We start from the raw sequence: 22,089 nt of genomic DNA on the forward strand, positions 1-22,089 counted from the left end.
TATTAAATATGAGGTCTAATTAAAAAAGAATTGTTTTAATAAAGCATAGAATTAGCAAGCATTTCATTGAATAAGATGCTGGGCTCATTCTCCAGAATAGCTTCCCTTTTGGGTGGTTTATCTTTAAATATTGCACTTGGAATGGTATACTCAATGAGTAATTCATCCATCTATGTTGCATCTTATATGAGATGGGTGGCAGAACCAGGGTCAAAGCCAGTAACTTTGGCAGACATTTCTTGGGTATATACTTTAAATATATTCTTTCTTGGTATTATGTTACCTGTAGGAGGTTATATTAATAAGAAACTTGGTGTTCATAAGTCATTATATTTGGCATCTATTTTATTCTCAATCTGTACATTTGCACCTTACTGGTTTGTTTCGTCATATTATTGGTTTTTGATTATTTTTGGATGTATTATTGGAATTGCAGATGGTATTGCTTTTAATCTTCCCCAATATTGTGCTTATAAGCACTATCCAAATAACATTGGTCTTGCTTCAAGTGTAGTAATTTCTGGGTTGGCATTGAGTCCAATATTATTTTCTCCATTGCAAACTTGGATAGTGAATCCTGAAAATAAAATGCCAAACTTTAAAGTGGGAAATGCATTATATTTTTCTGATAAGGAGATTCTAATGAGGGTGCCCAAAATGTTCATAGCAATGGGTTTATTTGTCGCATCATTGTGCATAATATCCATATTCACAATGCAAGAACCTAAAGAGGAATCTAATCTTGTATTACCTTCAGACGAAAAGAGTAGGATTTTGAACTTTGAAAACTCTACGTCAAACACAGATAGAGAACCGTTACATAATGATTCTGAAAAAGATGTACCAGCTCGAGTATTAAATCTAGGATCGAGTTATCTGGGAGAATTTTACAATAATTTTGAACAGGGAAAAAAATACGATGATTTGTATCATCCTAATGCTAATTTAGAGTCAGTTTCAACTACTATTAGTCCAACAGAAGAACTATGTTCTTTTGAATTTGATTTGGACTATGTTAAATTAGAAATGGAACTAGATTTGGAGAAAAATGAAAAAGGAAAGGAAGACAACACTAGTGAAGGAAGTGAGGAAAAAGAAAAGATCCTTAATAATGAATGTAATCAAAACTTAAAACTTAAAGGGAGTTTTATTTCAAGTGAAAATAATGAATTGGACATATTATCTAGACTATTAAAGGAAAGACAGTTTTGGTTGGTTTTTTGGCTTCTTTTCTTATTTTCACAATATGTCCATTTCATTGCTTCATGGTGGAAGAATATTGGAATAATATACTTGGATATTTCTGATGAAGTACTTGCAACTATAGGTACACTAATTACCTCCGGAAACAATGTTTTTGGAAGATTTTTTTTTGGATCTTGGATAGATAGGCTCGGAGGCAGAATTTGCTTCATATTTATCTCTTTATCTTGTCTCATATCTGTTGCAGTATTTCAACTTTCACTGATATTAAACTCACAATTGTTTTATTTAATTTGCATTGGGCTCATTTTCTTTAATATGGGGGCAGGTTTTGTATTATTTCCTCCAATTGTGGCAATTAATTTTGGAGTCGAGTATTATACTTTGATATATGGAATAGTTTATATTGGAAGATCTTTGGGAGTATTGTTTAACTCTCTTTTGACATGGCTACTAATTGGTTCATTTAGTGTTCATTTTATCTGTTTTATAACTGGAATGTTTACTTTTGCGTTTTTCCTCCTATCCACCAGATTTCGCGATAATACTCCATTTTCAGATCAAACCTTATACAAGAAGCTATTTCCTCTCAAATAATTAAAAATATTTCTAATATTCATTATGTAGAGAGATGGAGATACATAAGATTGTTTGAAAGTTAATTTTACAAGGAAATACTATACCTAATGTAGAGTGGAATCAACCTTATTAATATATTGCTTTGACTTGTATTAGTTTGATCGTTTGAAGCCTATTTAATAATTTTATTAAATGTAATAATCATCTTCTTACAATTTTGAAAATTATATTAGCAAAATTTGAATAGATGAAAGGTTTAACCCAATTTAATAGCCTTATAACTTGCTCTATTTGTTTAAATCTTGTGCTTTTTATATTACTTTGTTTTTCTAAATATGTTTTTATTATGTTTTCCTGACGATTTTTTTGAATATTTTAGTATCTGGCGCCAATGAAAGTAAAGAAAAAGTAAAGACAAAAAAAAGCAATTAGAAAACTTTTGGAAATGAAGGAGATGAGTGTGGAATCAGAAAAAGACCCAGAAAAATATGAGGAATATAAATATGTTCAGCCAATGACATCGCCCTTATACAATTATGTGATTTCTTCTGTGTGTGATAAAATAGTGGAATTCCTCCCTAAGTCTCTTTCACCAAACTCTCTGACAATAATTGGACTAATTTCTGTTTCAACTTCGTTCATCATGCTAATTTCCATAGGGGAGAATGCAAAAGAACTTTTCTTGGTCTCAGCAGTACTCTGGTTTCTTTATGGTATAATAGATAATTTGGATGGTAAACAAGCAAGAAGATTGGGTGTATCATCTAATAGTGGGGAGTTTATGGACCATGCAATAGATTCAGTTGTGACTTCCTTTGTAGGACTTGCATTTCAGCATATGCACAATAGATCTCTTGAATTGGATTTGCTAGTAGTATTGTCTTACCAAGTTCCTTTTTATTTTGCATCTTGGTTTCACTTTCAGTATGGGAAATTAATCATTGGTAACTCCATTTCAAAAACTCCTTATTTCACAGTAGATGAACTCAATCTTTTTTTTATTCCATTGTTTATCTTATTTGAGTACTTTTTTCCTGGGCTTTGGAGACTAGATATACCTCTTTTTGGTGGGTATGTATTGAAGAATTGGGGAATAACTTTTAACTATTGTTGTTTCGCATACTCTATATTTAGTCTTATAAAGTGCATACATTATTGCTCATCAAGATCCACAAAAAATATGCATCTTTTTTTCATTCCTCTTACAATTCATATAATTTCCAAGGAATTTACAAAACTAAGCATGTTTGATACGATTTTTCCATTCTCAATGCTTTGTATTACCCTTATTTTTTTTAAGATTTCAAAAATACTTATTAAAAAGCCAACTAGTTCTTTCATCATACTTTTAGCAGTCTCTTTAATTCCCAACATTATGACTAAATTTATGGTTTCTTTTTTTAAAACAAGCCAAAGCCTAACCATTTTCATTCAATTTATAATATGGGCCCTAGCTATTTATAAATTTTCTGATTACCTTAATCTTCATGATAATATTAAGAATAAGAAAAAATAACTTCCAAGATATTAATACTAAACTAAAGTGAAAAAAAAACTTAATGTTTGAAACAGTAAGAATTATAAATTTCAATTATAATTATTATCTGATCTATCTATTTCCCTACTCTAGTCTTTAAACACTATCAAAACAATGCATTTTTTTCCATTTATTCCCTTAATCTATATTTTTGTCTGGTACCGTTTATGGCGCCATATAGTGGCGCCTATTGCACTAAATACTATGTGAGGTGAAAATAGCAATTAAAGTCAAGAAAAAGTATGAAATAAATTGCATTTTGCTTGTAATTTTAAAATGAACAAATAATATTTTAAAACATTCGTGGGGGTGTTTAATTAATTTCTTTAGCACTAAAATTACAAATATTACTTTAAAAGAGTCACTAGATTTCGATTCTTGAAATAATAAAGTTATCATTAAATATATTAAAAAATAATAAATAACTTTATGTCAATTAAATACAAAAATAAATAAATTAAAAGGAAAAAAATAATAAAATGATTGAAAATACAGAATTTTATAGCGAAGTAATTCAAGGAATTGACTCAAAGTTAGCTGTAATAGCAGAGAATGAAATAATCTTGACAGAGCAAGCTAACCTGTTAAGAAAGGAATATGAAACTAGAAAAAGAGAAATTGATAGAATTGTATCTGAGATTTGTGATGAACAAGTTAAAAAGGTCTATGAGAAAGTTGGATCAATGATCACAACTCAAAGGAAGTTATGGAGTATTTTAGTCAACACAAAGATTTCTGGTAAAGAAGAAGAAAATATATTAACAGAGAAAAAAGAAATCAATGAATTAATATTAAAAGAACTTAATGCTGTTGAAAAAATGTATTGTGAAAATTCTGAATATATTAATAAAATAGAAGAAGATTGGAGAGATGTGAAAAAAGCATCTATTGAGGGAGTTAAATTGTCAAAAGAAATTGACTGGGAAAGTATTCCAGAAGAAGAACTTGGAAAAAGATTAAGAGGAGGTGAAGTTTTACATAGAGATGAATGGATACCCAGTCAAGATAATACAACTGGACGTAAATTAACACCAAGTGAATTCAAATCACATTTGGAATTCGGTGAAATGATCTTGAAAGAAGGTAAAGCTTCTTTCGAAAAACAAGATTTAGAGTTATCTTATACTAGATATACTCAAGGTGTGGAACTTTTATGTTGGGTTAGAGGGTCAGACGAAGAATCTGAATCACTCAGAATAGAATTGTATAAGAAATTCCTAAAGAATCAAGCTTTACTTGCACTTAAACTTGGCAAATATAATGATTCCATTCAATCATGTAATAAAGTTTTAAGTATTGATGAATGTGATGAAAAGTCCCTCTTTAGAAGAGGAGAATGTTACATGATGTTAGGAAGATTTGAAGAAGCAAAGAAAGATTTTAGATTTATTTGTGAGTTTGACTATTTTTCTAGAGATGCTAAACTACAATCAAGAAAGAAGCTTGTTGAAATGATGAAGAAATCAAAGTTCAGTAATTATGTAAACAAAAGTATAATTAATAATTTAGATGGCCTAATGCAAAGTAATAGAGAAGTGGTCAACAAAACAAAGCATGAAACTGAAAATTATTATTCTCATATTAATAATTACTCACAAATTCAAAGTAATTTTGACTACAATCACAAAGAAAGCCCGATTTATTCTTCTAGAAAAGAAATTCAACCTCATTTTGATTTAGAAACTACCAAAGATATTCTTGATGAACTTCTCCTCAAATATTCGTCCGAGGAATTTGAGAAACAACTTTTTGAACTTAGAAAGCTTTCAGATTATGACGAAAAAAGGTTCTTAAGAAGACTTAGAAATGTTCTCCCGGAAATTAATATTCCTATTTACCAAAAATACGGCCTAGACCTAGAATCAATGAGCTACGAAAAAGCCAAACGCACTTTAGAGGAAAGTGTTTCGTACTGGAGAACTAAAGATGATCAAGTAAAGACATTATCTAAAGAAATATATAAATACATCATGGGAGACACTATAATTGAGTAATAAGTAGTGCAAATTAGCTAAAATCAGATTAAATACGAATAGAAGAATCAAATATAAAAAGAAAAAGATCACAAATATAATGGGATTGTATTTCATCCAATTGATTTCTCACATCTTTCTTCTTGAATTCTTTCAAATATTTCATACTAAATATTAAATATCCTACTTAAATGGATAATATGTCATAAAGACATAATTGTCTCTCTCATATTATATGGAAGTCAGTAGGTGAATTGTTAATTATAACAATTTTTTCATTTTACGTCCAATGCCATTATTCCAAGTTATTACTTTCCTTAAACTAAGAATTTTGTAAATTGGACATTAAAGTTTTCTTGATTAAATAACTAATTCATAAAGAATTAAAAATTAACAGAAAGTTAACAAACTCAGATAATGGCAAAAAAAGTATCAACACTGGATTTACTTTTTTCAGAAGCCAAGCGTTAATTGGAAGTTTATCATCATAGTAATTATTAACCTTCTGTATTGTCAAATTTGAATATAAATTATATATTCAGTTTTAAAAATAGCCAAAATTTAGGATTGAAAGTTAAAAAAAAAAATAATTTTGTACTTTCTCAATATTTGTCTTTAAGTTAATAAAAATGATTTATTATAATTAATACACTACTAATTAATACTTTAGAATCATACCAATATATCCAAAGATCCGGTTTCATCCATAATAGTTTGTAATCCAACAATACAGGATTCTGCTACAATTATGTCCTGATCTTTTGAATATTTTAAAAGTGTTTCAATAGATAATTTCCTTATTCTATTTAATTCATCTTTTGTATATAATTTATCCATTTTCTGTAAGCTCTCACTTTGTCTAGGATCGTTAGAACCAACAGATCCAAGTGCAAAAGCAGCCTCGTGTCTAACCATTGATTCCTCTGATTGATTTGATATAACTCTAGAAAGTGCATCAGCAGTAGAAATAACTTGGATTTGACCCAAAACAAACGCACATTCATGTCTAAATACTGCGGAGGTTTGGTCAGTTTCCATAGCTTTGGCTATTCCTCCAGCAATAAAGTGGACCTTATCATTATCAAATTGTTGAACAGACTCATCATTTAGACTTCTTTTTTGATTTGAATCAATTATACCTGTTAAAATGTTTCTTAAAGCAAATAAAACAGCATATCTCCTCTCTAGCTTAGTATTCTCATTCAGAAGATCAGAAACCAATACTTCTATTTGATTAACTTCGCATGATGATTCTGGTGGAGTTGGATCCGTCGTATTAAAAGCATTAATGCTTGATGTATTTGAAACAATATCTGAATTAAAGTCAGAATTTTTTTGATTACTTTCTTGAAATCTCTTCTCTCTTTTTAACCTCAAAGAATGAGCTGCTAAATAGCACGTCTCACTAACTGCTGAAGATTTATCGTTTATATACTTTTCCACAATCTCTAAACTTTCATCTTCTCCTATAGCTGCAATAGCCTCTCCAGCTTCATGTCTAACCATGGGATGCTCATTTTCATCAGCTAAAATTTCATAAAGACGGGGTAACGGACTTTTTAGACCCATCTGTCCTAGTACATAAAGAACTTCATGACGAAATAACACGCTTTCTGAATAATCTAATGATTTTGATAACATCTTCGCTGATTCTTCGTCTCCATAAAACCTCCCAAAAAACAAACATCTAATCTTACTTGAAATATCAGTATCATGGCTCAATAATAGCTCTCTTATTTTCTCTTTTGAAAATATATTAAAAGGTGAGAATTCCCCTCCATCTAAAGGTTTTACAGGGCATCCTGGTAACATTGCCTTAGGAGTAATTTTATTCTTTACGACCATTTCCGATAATTAACAAAAATTTCATAAAAACTTTAAATATATCTTTGTTTTAAAAATACATCTCCTTAATTCCAAAAATAAATCAAAATTCCTTTCCTGTAGATTATTTATTGGAATAATTTCATCTTTGACATAAACTGTAAATATATTACAAATGGATACCAAATACAAAATCACATGTAGCGCCAAAACTGAGCGCCATTGTGTTTTTTCTTACTGGTACCACTCACTTTAGTAAAACTTTGTTTTTTGCCAATAATAACTCCAGTTAATTAAATATTAATATTTGACTGAAGATAAGTGCCATTTTAAAGAAGTAGGTACTAAATAACCTTTAAAATTTACGATACGCAAAAGTTACGAAGATTATTGTTCAGTTACATCTCTAACTTACAATTGTGAGAAGTTGATGAATAAAATATATAGGTCAACATTTAACTCAATAGTAAATTTGAGAATATAGTCCTTTAAAATATCAATTAATAGTCAGATAAAATTACTCAAATCCCGTTATTAATTTGAAAAAGACGATTAAAATGGCAAATATTATAAAGTCTTTTTGGATGTCATTAACGTCAATCTTCCTTTCAGAATTAGGAGACAAGACCTTTTTTATCTCAGCAATTTTGTCAATGAACAATTCTGCATGGATAATTTTTGCAGGTAGTATGTTTGCACTAGCTGCAATGACTTTATTTGCATGTTTAATAGGTTTCATATTACCAAATTTATTCACTCCAAAATATACTCACTATGCATCTTGTGTATTATTCTTCGTATTTGGATTAAAAAGTCTTTATGATGGATTATTTGTAATTGAGGGTGGAAATGCGAATAATGAATTTTTAGAAGTTAAGGCTGAGTTGGATAAGTCAAAGAAGAAGGGAAGCTCAATCACTGCAGATGATAAGATAGAAGCTCTTGATATGGGGAATATGCTATTTAAAGATGTTGAGCTTTGTAATAACCGAAGCAATGAAGAGAATTCAAATTTCTCAAGTAGTGAATTTCGAATGGATAAATGCATTAAAAATAATGGAATTCTCCGTATTATGAAAAACAAATTTTTCATTCAAGCATTTACACTTACGGCTTTGGCTGAATGGGGAGATAGATCCCAAGTTGCCACAATTCTCTTATCAGCATACAACGATCCATTTTCAGTGTTTCTTGGATCAATGATTGGTCACTCAATCTGTACAGGTTTAGCCTGTTACGGAGGTAAATATCTTAGTAAATTCATTTCCCCCAGGATGGTTACAATTTCAGGAGGAATTCTGTTTCTAGCATTTGCTCTTGCAGGCCTTATAATGGGGCCATGATTTAATAGAATTATAGATTTAAGCTGTAATGATTTTTTTTACTTAATTTTGATTCCTTTCTCTAAGTTCAACTTAGATTCAATTCATTTCTAAGAAATTAATTTTCTGGAATAATCTCTTTAAGAATTACACCAATTTCCATCGAGAATGCTTCTATCATTTCACTTGGAGCCTGTATTATATACAATGTTCGTGGATCTTCTATATTTATTGGAGATTCCAAATAAGTTAACTTCAAATTGTTTGTGGAAACCGCATTATATAGGTTGTTGAATCCAGAAGAAGAATTAAATCCAATATTTCCTTGTCTATACATTGCAATTTCAAGTCCAATATTTTGGCCAACACTCAAATCCTGAAGAGGAGAGATATTAAATAATGGCCCACTTGCTTCTCCCTTAGATAAAACTAACTGGCTCCATTTTCCTGTAACAGGTATTACCAATCCGAGTCTAACAATATCATTTATCTGTTCAAAAATAGGGACTGATAATTCTATCCCTTGTTTGCCTGTAATATGCAGAGCAATACAATCAGCAATTGCAATCCAACGAATCAAAGAAAAAGCCTCTTTGTTTCTTGATTCAACTTTCCCTAAATTTTGCTTATTTGTCCTTTTTCTCCCTCTTTTTGACTTAAGTTTAGAAGCTACCAAATTATGAAAAAGTGTTTTATCGTCTTTCTTTGGAACCTTTGAGGCAACATATGCAGAAAGAAGTAATAATTTGGTAAAATAAGGCATATTAATTTGAGAAATATTCTTCAAAAACCCATAATTCAATATTCCACTGGCATTCTCATTTGTCGAAATTAAATCTCCTTGAAACAGCTCTGGCAAAAAGTGAGAATATACATTCCTCGTTAAACTATCATAGTGCCTTTTGAACCTATTTAATAGCTTTTGAGTTACTGAATGTATTTCATCGTCATTGTTTTTATTTCTTGTGAAATACAACTCACCAGAAACAAGAGGGAGTAAAAATACTGGCCATAAATTGTTAATTTTGAAAATAATTTCTTTAAAATCTGATTTTAAATATGGATGTAATATTGTAATCATTTCTGCAATAAATTCAGTCCATATTGAGTAAAGTGTTTCAATTGAGATAATATTTTGTTTATTTGTATCATCTTTCAATAAATTCAGCTTAATCCGACTCGAATTTGTTTCAGTTTTGGGAAAGAAGTCAATTGAACCTTTTATATATGAACTTAATAATGTATCAACTAAAATTGATTGTGAATTCTTTCTCTCATAAACTTTTAGTATTTCATTATCCAAATCTATTTCTTTAATATTAGTATTTAATCTTAAATTTGCAATTATGTCAAAACTTTGTATATCATTATAAGATGAGAACCATATTACTGGAAAAGGCAAGTGAGTACAAAAGAAGTCATCCGGAATTCCATAATTATCAATAAATATAACACAATAATTAATATTTACAATACACTTTTCTTTCTTGGCAGGAAGTATTATTACATCTCTCAAGTGTTCATGTAATTTCATTAGAGTTAACAGTAAATCTGGTTTATTTTTTGAAATAGTAGTTACATCTTTTACTATCAAAAAAATACTTTTTGATTTCACCTTAGCAAGTTCAACTTCTCCGTCATTTGTACTGCTTTCACTATTTAAATCATCATCCAAGCTATTATTTTCTTCACTGCTATGCTTTTGTAAGTACTCGGAATATTCTTTTTTTATTAATCTTAATTCATCTATAAATTCAATAATATTGTTTGCTGATGTTGAAGAACTTTCTAACTCATTCTCAAACAAACTAATTTTAGATCTTCCTTTTTTGTTGTTAAATATTCCTTTCTTAATTAATTTCTTTCTAATTTGTTCGATTGGTCTTATAAATAAGTTCTCTACTGCAATTTTATTGATACACCCTCCTTTTGAATTACACAACCACTTTGTATATGCCCCATTCATATAACCAAAAATAGACCCATTTCTCTTTAACATATCTTTAACAAGTGAATATTTCCCTGTTCCCGGCATTCCTAAAACTTGCAAGTATGGAATTGAATTGTTATTGCTTCCTATTGTATTTGCAAGCTGAAAGATTTCTTGAAATCTCGAACTACCGTATTTTATACATAATGAACGTATTATAGGCTGAATTTCTTCCGGATAATATTTAAGTGAATTTTGGATTAATTCCTCATTTGCATCAATATTTCCCAAATCTTCCTTACTTGACTCAATACTATAGAATCCACGAATATTCTCTGTAAATTCATTCTCACTGTTTTCACAATCTTTTGTTTCAATCTTACTTGTTCGCTTCCTTTTTTCGCCAACCATTTTTATATCAATAGTGTCTATATATTATTATACATTTAATTTTCATGCTTTTCAAATTAATTCTTTTTTTCCGCTAACTTTTCCCCCGACATTATTTTTACCTCTGTTAACTTTTCCGCTTAATTTATTTTAACTGTTTTAATTAATTCCCTAGATTAAAAAAAAAGTATTACTAGTCTCTTAAGTTGAAAACAACAATAAACTTGCTTCTTATTTTCATTTTTAATTTTTATTTATCAATATCATATCTTTTTCTTTCTCTTAGTTAACATATCATTATAAAATTCATATTTAAGATATTTCTAGTTCAAACTATTTTTTAAATAGAAAAAATATTTTTAAATTTAAATCATGCAACTTTGTGGTTGAACACCGGTATATGTTTTTTTATATTATTATAAATATAAATGCATGTCATTTTGTCATCATTTAGGCGGTAACAATTTTAGTCATATGGACAAATAAATCAACAAATATAGTCAAATAAAAAAAAAGAATCAATTAATAAGTGAATTAATGCGACAAATGAATTCTTAAGAGTTCATTGATTATTTTTAATCAGTTGATTAGCACGTGTTTATATAAACATATTCATTAGTGTTTATTATTTTTTTTTCAAATAATAAAATGGGTGTTAAAGGTTTGTGGGATATTGTTGCTCCTTCTGGAACAAGGGTAAAGCCGGAAACCTTGGAAGGACAAATATTGGCTATAGATGCAAGTATTTGGCTTAAACAATTTTTGATGGGATTAAAAGATAAGGAGGGGAAAATACCACAAGGTGCACACTTACTGGGTTTTTTTAAAAGATTATGTAAGTTATTATACTATGGGATATTGCCAGTGATAGTTTTTGATGGGACTCCCCCAGATATTAAGAAGAGAACTTTGGAGATAAGAAGAATGCAACGAGAAATGTCAGAAATTAACATGAGAAGGGTAGCAAATAAATTATTATTAAATACAATAAGATTGAAAGTTGCTAGAAAAGTTAAAGATAAGGTACGAAAAAAAGATAAACAAATTAGAGACGAAGACAAAGATGATGAATATAAGCAGCAAATTGAGGGGGAGGAGAAGGAAGAAGAAGAAAAGAGCGAAGTAATAACACTGGACGATAAAAATATAATTCAATATAATAATAAAAGAAAAGCAAGTCATTCAATAGAAGAAAAAAATGATTCAAAAACTCCGAACTTATTTTCATCGGAAGATGAAAATAATAGTAGCGATGATGAAGGTGTTTATGGTAGACAAAACCATAAATTTAAGAAATATGGCAGATACCGAATTCAACATTTAACAAATGAAAAAGATGAGAATTCACAAGGCACAACAAGTTATTTTCCAGTAATGGGATTCTTAAGTGAAAGAAGAAGATTGGATGAGATGCCAGAAATAGATACGAATCTGTTTTCAATGCCAGTTTCAATTAGCACAACTCACAAGTTAAGTTCAAAAAAGCTAACTAAAATTGAAGATTTTAATGCGTTTCTTAAATCTAATGAATTAGGTGGAGATGAAAGGAGATTAATGGATTTACCCTTAGATACAGAAATAGATCCACAAGTATTTGAGCAATTAAATTCAAAGCTTCAATATGAGATTTTGATACAGCTCAGAGACGCTTGGATAAATGCTTTAAGAAGTAATGCAGTAGATACTAAAGACAATATGAATCAGTTCAGTAATTCCCAAATTGAATGTTATTTAAGATATTTAAGAATTAATCAGGAAATAGAAAAATTAAAAGTCAAAATGGCTAAAGAATGTGAGGAGGAACAAATAGAGTCCTCTAATGAAGAAATTAAAGTTATTGAGTATGGCCAAGTTTACGATCCTGATAATGATAATTACAATAATATACAGGAAAGTTCTTCTAGTATATTCGAAGATCAAGGTAAAGAGATTATTAACGAAGAATCTCATACTTACCATGATCAGGATAATTCCACATTAACTGGCAAAATTATCAATTTTTCTAAAAACATTCATACTGATAAAAATGATATTGATAATCATCAGGATTCTTCATTAAATTGTAATATATTATCAATGAAAGGATATCATAATTTATCCAAAATTACAAAGAAAGAGAGAATTAAATTTCTTCAAAGTACTGACTATACAAAAAGTGAAAATGTTGTATCCAATCCTTTAAATACCCCATTATTTGATCTTGAGAAGCTCTTGAATATGGAAACTACCCAAGAAATTCATATCAAAAATATAGCAAAAGATGTATTTAATGACTTTAATGATGTTGAAAGGCTTGAGTTACTGAAAGAAAATGTGGATGAACTATTTAATATTAGTAATCAATCAATTAGAAATGATGAAGAAAAAGATGACGGTTTTATTGTGGATATTGAGAATCCAGTTTCCCAAGAAAAAGAAGATGATCAGACTAATCAAGCGGATGAAGACGAAGATTGGCAAGATATTGAATGGGAAATTCCAAGCACAATAAATCGCCAAGAAAAAAGCCAGGAATCCATCAAACTTGTTAAAAATATGATCCTTTCAAATAATCTAATGTCTAGCATTGAGTCAAAACTTGACAGTATTTTGGAAACTGAAAAAAAGCAAGAAAAAAATGAATCAAAGGAAGAAACCCACTTAATATTAATAGAATCTGAAGAAGAAGAAAGTCCCGAAGAAACAAAAGAACAAATAGAAATAGATAAACAAAGAATAGACACCCACTTTATTCAAGAAAAGTCTCTAAATGAAGTCGTCGACGAAAAAGAAAAAGAATTTGAAGAAGAAATCGAAGATTCAATGAAACAAAAGGATTTAAAAGAAGTCGAATTTAGTCAAATTGAGGTTCAAGAACCTATTTTTGACAGTGAAAAAGTAGAAAAGCAAGACCAATTGGACGATACTTATTTAGAAGATATTAAAGAAATCATTCAAAAGGAAGACGAGCAAATGTTAGATGTAAATTTATCTGATGACCATTATACTCTATACGATAAAAATTTAGATGATATTTTATTTGAATTGGAGAAGGAACAAGAGGAATTAAGCTTAGAATTTAGTAAGCATGATATCATTTTGAATTCAGAAGTAACAAAAGAAATGCAATATCAAATATGTCTATTATTAAAAGCTCTTGGAATTCCATGGATTGATTCACCAGGTGAAGCAGAAGCCCAGGCTTCTATTTTAACTCAGTTAAATATATGTAATGGTGTATTATCAGATGATTCTGACTGCTTAATCTTCGGAGCAAAAAAAGTGTTTCGTAACTTCTTTTCAGGAAATAGTATTGAAATGTATGACTTAAATCATGTTAAAAAGTTTCTAAGAATTGAAAAACAAGAACAATTCTATATTTTAGCAATCTTACTTGGATGTGATTATACTGTAGGTGTTAATGGAATTGGGCCAGTTAATGCCGTTGAAGTACTTAAAGCTTATCCACACCTTGAAGACATGATATTATTTAAAAATTGGTCAATGAATAAATTTGAAGATAAAAGCAGTGATTTAGTTAATGATACTTTTGAAAGAGCCGAATTTAAGAGAAACCATTCAAATTATAGACATTCTTGGATATTTCCTCCTGATTTTCCATGTTTTGATGCAATTAATGCAATGAGAAATCCAAATATAATATCAGATGTTAGACCAGTTTTTGGTAAAATTGATAAGAATTCTACAATAGAATTAATGACCAGAAATACTAATTTAACATGTGAAAAAGTATCTTTAATTATTGATCCAATCATTAAAAACCAAGAAAATAGATTTAAACAAACAAGAATTGATGGATTCTTAATTAATAATTCAACCACTCATTACCATAAAAAAAGTACTAGTAGCAATAACATTGATAGAGAAGAAAAGGTTGCATCTATTATCTCTAAAAGAATGAAAAAGGCTTTAAGTCATCTCAAGTAAAATAAGTTGGTCTTCCTTTGTAAGTATCCAAAACCTCAAGCTGATCTTGATTGAATTTATTTTTATGGATGAAATTCCAACCATCTTGATGAGTTTTAAAGAATTCTTGAATACATTCCTGAATCTGTTTCTTTAAAATCTGAGAAATATTTCTACTACCACTATAATTTGCTAAAAAAGTAATCGTCTCTGGAAGCCAAAATGGAATATCATATGGATGACTCATAATTGCTGAAATAAGTCCAAGCACTCCAGCTCTGCAATATCTTTCATTATTTTTACTTACGTTATTCTTAATTTGAGATTCCTCTTGAAGAGAAAATATATCCAAAGTATTGAAATTCATCTTTTTCATTATATTCATCTCCTCACAATCTTCCACATTATTGATATTATTTTTACTCAATCTTTCCAATCTATTCAACCAAAATTTAAATAATTTAATATAACTAATACATATCTTATTGTTTAAAGTTCTAAACAAAGTACATAAAGCTAATTTTGAAATATATTTAATTTCTGACTGATCCTCAAATAACCCATAAATTATATTATTTATAATATCCAACTGAAGATTTGTTCCATTTATTAATGGAGAATAAAATTCACCAATTATTGTATTTACTCTTATTTTGAATAATCTATTTTTATAATTATTTGGATCCACCTTTTCCACACTATTAATAATATTATCCAGTCTAGTCATTATTGGTATTTCATCATGATTTAATTGAGTAATTAGTAATGACATTAATGAACCATAAGAAAGTCCAAGGATATCATCATTATTGCCAATCATTATTTGTATTTTATTAATCATATTAAAAAGATCATCAAAAGAAACCATTTCTTCTACCATTAATTCGGATTTTCTACTTGAATATAAATCTCTAAGTAAACAATAATAAAGTACAACTTCTGAATTTGAAATAATACTCGAATCCAATTTGTTTTTTTCACAATCAATCATTTTATCTTCACTTATATTTTTTGAATCACTTTTCAACTTTAAAATATAATTATTCATCTCATCTTGTAATTTTAACATTAGTAATTTATAATCTTCAATTAAATTCATTTTTAAAGATCCTTGTAATTTAATTATGGATTTAGAATAAATCAGATTACTAGCAATTATTAAAGAATGGAGCATATTTGACAATTCTTCTCTTAATTGTTTATAATTATTATCTTTTTGAATTATATAATTAAAAATCTTTAAGCCATTTTTTATATAATCTTGAAACTCTAAAGATACTTGAACATCATGGATATTATCTATTTTTTTATTGTTATTCATTATTAATTCCATTAAACCACTTTGATAAATTCTTAAATACTTTATTATTTCAAACGTAGATAAATCATTATCTTCAATCATACCAGTGTCTATATTAGTTATATTATTATCATTATTAAATGAATTGTATTCATTTTTTGAGTATTTGAATGGGTTTAATATGAAATTCAATAGTATCTTCGTTGTAAAATTAGTCTCCATCAAATTTGAATTACAAGATGAATAAGATAACAAATATTTTTCCAATTCTTCAATTCTTAATGACTTTTTAATTTTAACATTATTATTTGGTTCAATTTCAGGTTCATAATAATAATATTCCAATTTTTGTCTTATTACTGGTGTAAGGGAATACTTAATAAAATCCATATAATTAAAAATAAAATCTTGATCACTTTGTTGGAATTCATGATATAATACTTTTATTAATTTTTCCCTGTTTAAAATATTTGTATTGGAAATAAAATCATCCATATCTTTTGAAATTGTTGAAACTGAGAAAAATGAAGATAGGATCTCCAATATTAATAAATGTTTTTCTTTCTCTAAATTGATTACACTATTATTACACCATTCTTGTAATTTGTCCAGAATTACATCAATTATGTTAATATCATTTAAATCTTTGCCTTGATATTTTTTTTCAATCATAAAAAGTAATAACTGGAAGAATATGATGCTTGTTATTGATAAGCTATTAGAGTAACATTTAAACCGATGGTAAGGGAAGGAATTTATTACATAAGTGTAATTCAAAATTAAATTGTTAATTAGCATACTAGTATTTGTTGAATTCATTACCTTTCTTTCAGATCTTGAAGTGATTAGAGTTGTTTGGCTTGAATTTGGATGATTATTAGATATCTGGTGATGATAAACTGTAATATTTACCATATTTTCCAGTAAATTGTTGATTTTAAAATCATGAATAATGAAACCTGATTCTTTCATAATTAATTCAATAAGGAATTCTTTATCATTCTCAAAAAGTTGTTTAAGTAAAGTAGTTAAGTTGAAAAACACTACAGAGTAGAAATTGCTATGATTAGATTTGTCAGTCTCCAAAAATATACTCCATAAGTAACTCCAATAATCAGAAATCATTTTTCTTAATGAAATAAGCTCATTATTAAACTGTTCTTCTTTGATTAAAGATCTTTGAGATATTAATATAACCAGTAATCCTTGAATAAAAGTTAAAATGATAAGAGATCTTCTGAGCAAAGAATTACTAATCAGTAATTCAGTCTTCACTTTATTAAGATTATACAATAGAATTCTGATCACATTAATTACATAATTGATATCAAATTTCTCAGATTTTAAATAATTTGAATTTATTTGTGAAATAAGTTCAAAATCATCCTCATTATTGCCTTGGTTATCTGTTATATTATTTGATTTATTAAACAAGCTAATAAGTTTACTTAGCTTAAGTTCCAATTTGTTTCTATACTTTTCTGTTGTATAGCCAGTATTGTCACTTTTTTTGTCCAAATAGTGAAATAATAAGTTGTTAAAATCTCGATTACTAATTATATGGTTGAATCCATTTAAAAGCCTAACAGGAATATTTTCTTTACTCAATTTGAAAGATGATGAATAGGAGATGATAGTAATAAAGTCAATTAGTAGATCCAAATTGTTCCATAGAAATCGATGGTATAAAGAATTATTCACAATTATATAAGACAATCCCGATAAGTGATTAAATAGAAATTCCTCCATCGGATTTAGCTTATTATCACAGTAACTCTCAAATGTTAATTTGGTATAATATATGTTAGATCTCAAGACTTCTTTAAAAGTCAAATCATGACAATCTGAACTTTGTGTATTTTTGAATAGAATATGATTAGGTTCTATACCAACTTGATCGTATTTTTTAAATAGAAAGATTGAAAAGTATACCTCAAATAAAATAAATTGTAAGACATTATTTCTAGAAGAAACGTGGGAATTGATAGACTCTTTTAGAGCTGATTGTGCTGTTTTTCTTATTAAATTATAATTACCTAAACTGAATAATGTCATCAAATAAATCAATTTTTTACGATATCCAAAAAATCCATATTCGTGTCTTCTCATGTTAATCCTTTTATTCCAGTAATATTGTATGTTTTTAAGCCAGAAAATTTTGGGAGAACTTAATAAGCTAGATTGGTAATATAAGCCATTTGTATAGGATAGCCAAGCCAGTACAGAATCAGAAAATTCAATATTATAAAGAGATGATAATGATAAATTGCTTGAAGAAGAATAATAATGATTTAAACACTGGTTAATAGTTTTTATCAATTTTGATTTAAATTTGATTTCCTCAGTGTTAGTGATTTTGACCAAAGGATCTGATAATTTATAATATGTAGTGCTCACCTGGAAATTATCTGAGTTATTATCATTTTTAGAGTCACCAGTTAGTTCTTGTTTTATTTTAGACCCTAAATTTGTAACTTCAAGCATCTGTATTCCCAAAAAGACTTGAACTAGAAGTAGAATTAAACAGTAAGTATCAGTGAAATACTTTGAAAAGAATGGTTCAAATTCATTAAAGTTTTCTGGGTTTAAAGTTAATGGAAAGAATTGTTGGGCTTGATCATGAATTGAATGACTATTTTCTAAGCCAGATCTTCTTTCAAAAGTTGAATAATCATTCTTGACAATTGGGAGAATGTAAGATATTGATTTGTTTAAAACTCGAAGATTATTTAAACAAAATAAGACTGTACCTATAAAATCATGAGTAGGCTTATTTGTTTCATCATTTTTGATGATATTGAGTAAAATCTGGAAATTTTCTATATTGTCTTGATTTTCAACTCGATCAGAGCTAAAATTGCTAATTGAGTTTTTGAATAATTGAAGATATTCTTGGAATAAGTTATCAAGTAAACTAGAAAACTGAGAAGAGTTAGAGTTTGTATGTATTATCTTCTTTAAAAGCTTGATTATAAATAAATAGTTGAATATAATTAAGGATTTAACTTCAATTAAGCAGATTCTTTCGGGTGTAAACCATTCAGGTTTTTGAACATCATTAAATATTGATTTTTCCTGTAAATAAAAAGGAAGTCCCCAAAGGATTATTCCCTTTGCTACTAATTCTGGACTTTTTGCAATTGGAACTAAAAGTGAATTTCTGGATTCAACAATCTGTATATGAGTTAATGACTCAATAAACCTTTGCTCTAATTTAATTCCTGCTCTTTTTATTTTCTTTCTAGAATCAGAAAGAAGTTCAACAATCAATGAATAAATTCCAAAATAGTATATTTTATTATTTTTCATTAATAAGTGATTTTGAGTGTATCTGATTAAGCTTGAAACTAAATTTGTATAATATAAAATGAAGGACTCATCCTCAGATTCAAAACTATTTGTATTATTAATAAATTTTATTTTTTTGGAGTTTTGTGACAAAGAGACCTCATTAGAGAGCATCTTACTATATGTTGAGCCTGCTTTAATTTTGAATAATAACTTGGAAAGAATTAACTCAAAAGAAAGTTCAGGATCACATGATCCCATAGCTGAAAGTATCTTAGAAAGGTGTTTATAATTATCAGGAATAAAATTTGTAGATATCCAATTACCAATCATTTCATAGCAATCTCTCAAAAGTTGATTATATCCAAATTGTTTACATTTTGAAAAAATACTAATAATTAAAGCTCTTAAAGCATAAGAGATTCCAAGATCAACAGAAGATGAGTAACTTCCTGTCTCTGAAGGTTTAATAACATTTTCCAAAATGTTTAATACACGTTCTAAAAATTCAATAACCCAATAGCCAAATATCGAATCCATTAAAATTTTTCTTTGTTCATACTTTTCCATTAAAGTTTCTCTATCAAATTTGCGATTTAATATAAAATAAAAGCTTTTCTTCATTTCCTCATCAAAAAAAATCTGATAATCTTCTTCTGCATTATTTTTAAGGTAAAAATCTAGAGGAGAGTGTCCATTAATGTCAGTTTGTTCCAAAATTGCTTTTGGAACTTCCTTCCTGTTTCTAAGAGATTTATCCGAGAGTGGAAAGATATCTTTTGGATAATTGTAAAGTGAATAATAGCTCTTTAGATTTTTGATTTCACTATCATTTTCCATCAATAAAGAAAGCTTTTCTATTGCTTCGTACTCATCAAACTCCAAAGTCTCAACATGAAAGTTTTGTAAGTTATAAAACAAAACAGTTAAGAAGAACAATGTTTGGTTTATCTTCATTGGGTCAGAAATGTCTATTCCTTGTAGTGAAATCTGTAGAAACTTTGGCAATTCTTGAGGAGTAAACTGGATCACCAAAGGAACAATAGTTGCCAATATCCTAAAAGCAATATAAACTTGGTGAGTCTCAGTATCTCCCTCTAATGCTGGCATTATTTTATTATTTAATAAGAATGATAACAATATATCTGGCAAAATGTATGTCCATCTTTTCAGGGAATCTTCATATCTACCTGCAACCTGAATATCTTTACTATATATTCCTTGCTCCATTAATGGAAACAAAATGGTCATTAAATACTCATCATCAAATCTACACAAACTCACTTTCTGAACACATTCTTTTTCTATTTGACTCATTTTTTCAGACTTTATAAATACTCTTTCTCTGTATATTCTTTTGCAATATTGGTATGTTAAAGCCTGAACAAAAATTGAAATTCCATGTGACCACTTTCCAATATTTGAAGGATGATTAAGTGGGTATATTATATTTACCAGATTAATTAGAGAATTTGGGACCAATTGAACCTGATCAAGAATTTCCTGTTGATGGCCTTCAGTCATGATATTTTCAATATTACATAAAGAGTTTAATGATTTGATCAAATGGATGAAAATAATAGCAAACTTATTAAATAAATTTATGGGTTTAATATTTAATGCTGAAAGTAGCTCACTCGATATAGTTTCTTTAATAATGGATGGAGCCTTGGTCTGAAGGACTTGGGAATTAGATGTTCCGGAGGAAACAGAAGAGGTACTAGAAGTTGCACCTGTATTAATAGAATTTGATACCACATTATGTAAAATTGGTATCCCCAGATTTATATACAATACTTCAAATAAATAAGGAATTTTTGCATACAAATTGTTTAAACAGTCTCCAATTTTCCAAGAGTGTCTTACCCCCCTGGAAATCACTGTTATAATAACAGAATCCCAGTGGCTTACAAATTGGCCATTCAAGATCTCCCAAATTTCAAAAATTCTTCCGGACTTTAAAAGTTTATAGGAACAATACGGACTGCAAATTAATGCAAATAATTTTGAATAAACAAAAAATGAAAAACTATTTGTATTCAAAGATAGCCACTTATTGAGGAAATTTTCCAGTTCACTCTCTCCAATATAAGGCCTGTATGCATTCAAAACTCTTGAAAGACTTGAAACATAATTTCTAACTTTTTGAGAATTTGTTGTTAATCCATCCAAATAATCCCTAGTAAACTCTTCCTCAATCTTAGTAACAATATACTCAAAATCTATTAATCCACAAATGCAATTCTCATCTTTAACTCTACCCTGTTCTTGAAGTACTTCATCTTTGCAACTGCATTTAAATCCGGTTCTTTCAGCATTATCTTCAAGGTCTATTTGTGAAGTAAACTCACTATGCCACCATGGTCTTAAGTATAATTTTTTATAACAATTAATGTGTGAAGCCAAAATGTTTGCAAATCTTATTTTTGTGTTCATTGGAATCTTTTCATTCTTTATGACATTCCATATATTTTGAATAATATTAACTCTCTCACTTCTCCTTACAAACCTAATAAAAACCAAATCCTCAAACTGGTTGAGCTGCTTAATCAGCCTTGTTAGATTTTGTATCATTTTAATACTAAATAACTCATCCTTCTTAAACAGCTCTAATATCTCCTCTACCGCCGCCCTGGTTTCTTTTCTTTTAACATCATCATCAATAAATCCTGGAAAAAAGTCCTTACAATCGGTAGTTTTCTCAAACATCTTTTTCTCCTTTATTTTCCAATAATATTCCACACTATTTAAATCTTATTTTGCTTCAGCCTTTCTTGTTTCTAGTAATTAGAAACTCAAATTTAAAAATATATATTATATATAAATATATATAAATA

At 28.4% G+C, this 22,089-nt stretch overlaps 8 protein-coding genes across 8 annotated transcripts; 5 read left to right on the plus strand and 3 right to left on the minus strand.

The window, feature by feature from the left end:
- Nucleotides 1–75: 75 nt before the first annotated feature.
- cubi_01284 (transporter protein) lies at nucleotides 76–1,800 on the plus strand (the record flags this gene model as incomplete). The annotated part of the gene is made up of 1 exon (XM_029018296.1): nucleotides 76–1,800. One exon carries the CDS (start codon nucleotides 76–78, stop codon nucleotides 1,798–1,800), a length of 1,725 nt encoding a protein of 574 aa, XP_028873289.1.
- Nucleotides 1,801–2,227: 427 nt separating this feature from the next.
- cubi_01285 (amino alcohol phosphotransferase) lies at nucleotides 2,228–3,298 on the plus strand (the record flags this gene model as incomplete). Its single annotated transcript, XM_029018297.1, has 1 exon — nucleotides 2,228–3,298. The coding sequence occupies one exon, from the start codon at nucleotides 2,228–2,230 to the stop codon at nucleotides 3,296–3,298; it is 1,071 nt and encodes a 356-aa protein (XP_028873290.1).
- Nucleotides 3,299–3,798: 500 nt separating this feature from the next.
- cubi_01286 (uncharacterized protein) lies at nucleotides 3,799–5,313 on the plus strand (the record flags this gene model as incomplete). Its single annotated transcript, XM_029018298.1, has 1 exon — nucleotides 3,799–5,313. One exon carries the CDS (start codon nucleotides 3,799–3,801, stop codon nucleotides 5,311–5,313), a length of 1,515 nt encoding a protein of 504 aa, XP_028873291.1.
- A 651-nt stretch (nucleotides 5,314–5,964) lies between these two features.
- Nucleotides 5,965–7,137, minus strand: cubi_01287 (uncharacterized protein; the record flags this gene model as incomplete). The annotated part of the gene is made up of 1 exon (XM_029018299.1): nucleotides 5,965–7,137. One exon carries the CDS (start codon nucleotides 7,135–7,137, stop codon nucleotides 5,965–5,967), a length of 1,173 nt encoding a protein of 390 aa, XP_028873292.1.
- Nucleotides 7,138–7,673: 536 nt separating this feature from the next.
- On the plus strand, nucleotides 7,674–8,459 carry cubi_01288 (uncharacterized protein; the record flags this gene model as incomplete). The annotated part of the gene is made up of 1 exon (XM_029018300.1): nucleotides 7,674–8,459. One exon carries the CDS (start codon nucleotides 7,674–7,676, stop codon nucleotides 8,457–8,459), a length of 786 nt encoding a protein of 261 aa, XP_028873293.1.
- A 97-nt stretch (nucleotides 8,460–8,556) lies between these two features.
- On the minus strand, nucleotides 8,557–10,779 carry cubi_01289 (uncharacterized protein; the record flags this gene model as incomplete). Its single annotated transcript, XM_029018301.1, has 1 exon — nucleotides 8,557–10,779. One exon carries the CDS (start codon nucleotides 10,777–10,779, stop codon nucleotides 8,557–8,559), a length of 2,223 nt encoding a protein of 740 aa, XP_028873294.1.
- A 627-nt stretch (nucleotides 10,780–11,406) lies between these two features.
- cubi_01290 (DNA excision repair Flap endonuclease) lies at nucleotides 11,407–14,563 on the plus strand (the record flags this gene model as incomplete). The annotated part of the gene is made up of 2 exons (XM_029018302.1): nucleotides 11,407–14,479; nucleotides 14,532–14,563. 2 exons carry the CDS (start codon nucleotides 11,407–11,409, stop codon nucleotides 14,561–14,563), a joined length of 3,105 nt encoding a protein of 1,034 aa, XP_028873295.1.
- Nucleotides 14,564–14,677: 114 nt separating this feature from the next.
- On the minus strand, nucleotides 14,678–21,961 carry cubi_01291 (uncharacterized protein; the record flags this gene model as incomplete). The annotated part of the gene is made up of 1 exon (XM_029018303.1): nucleotides 14,678–21,961. One exon carries the CDS (start codon nucleotides 21,959–21,961, stop codon nucleotides 14,678–14,680), a length of 7,284 nt encoding a protein of 2,427 aa, XP_028873296.1.
- Nucleotides 21,962–22,089: the final 128 nt, after the last annotated feature.

This window comes from Cryptosporidium ubiquitum, assembly GCF_001865345.1.
Source record: "Cryptosporidium ubiquitum isolate 39726 chromosome Unknown contig_8, whole genome shotgun sequence".
In the NCBI taxonomy this organism is placed as follows: domain Eukaryota; phylum Apicomplexa; class Conoidasida; order Eucoccidiorida; family Cryptosporidiidae; genus Cryptosporidium; species Cryptosporidium ubiquitum.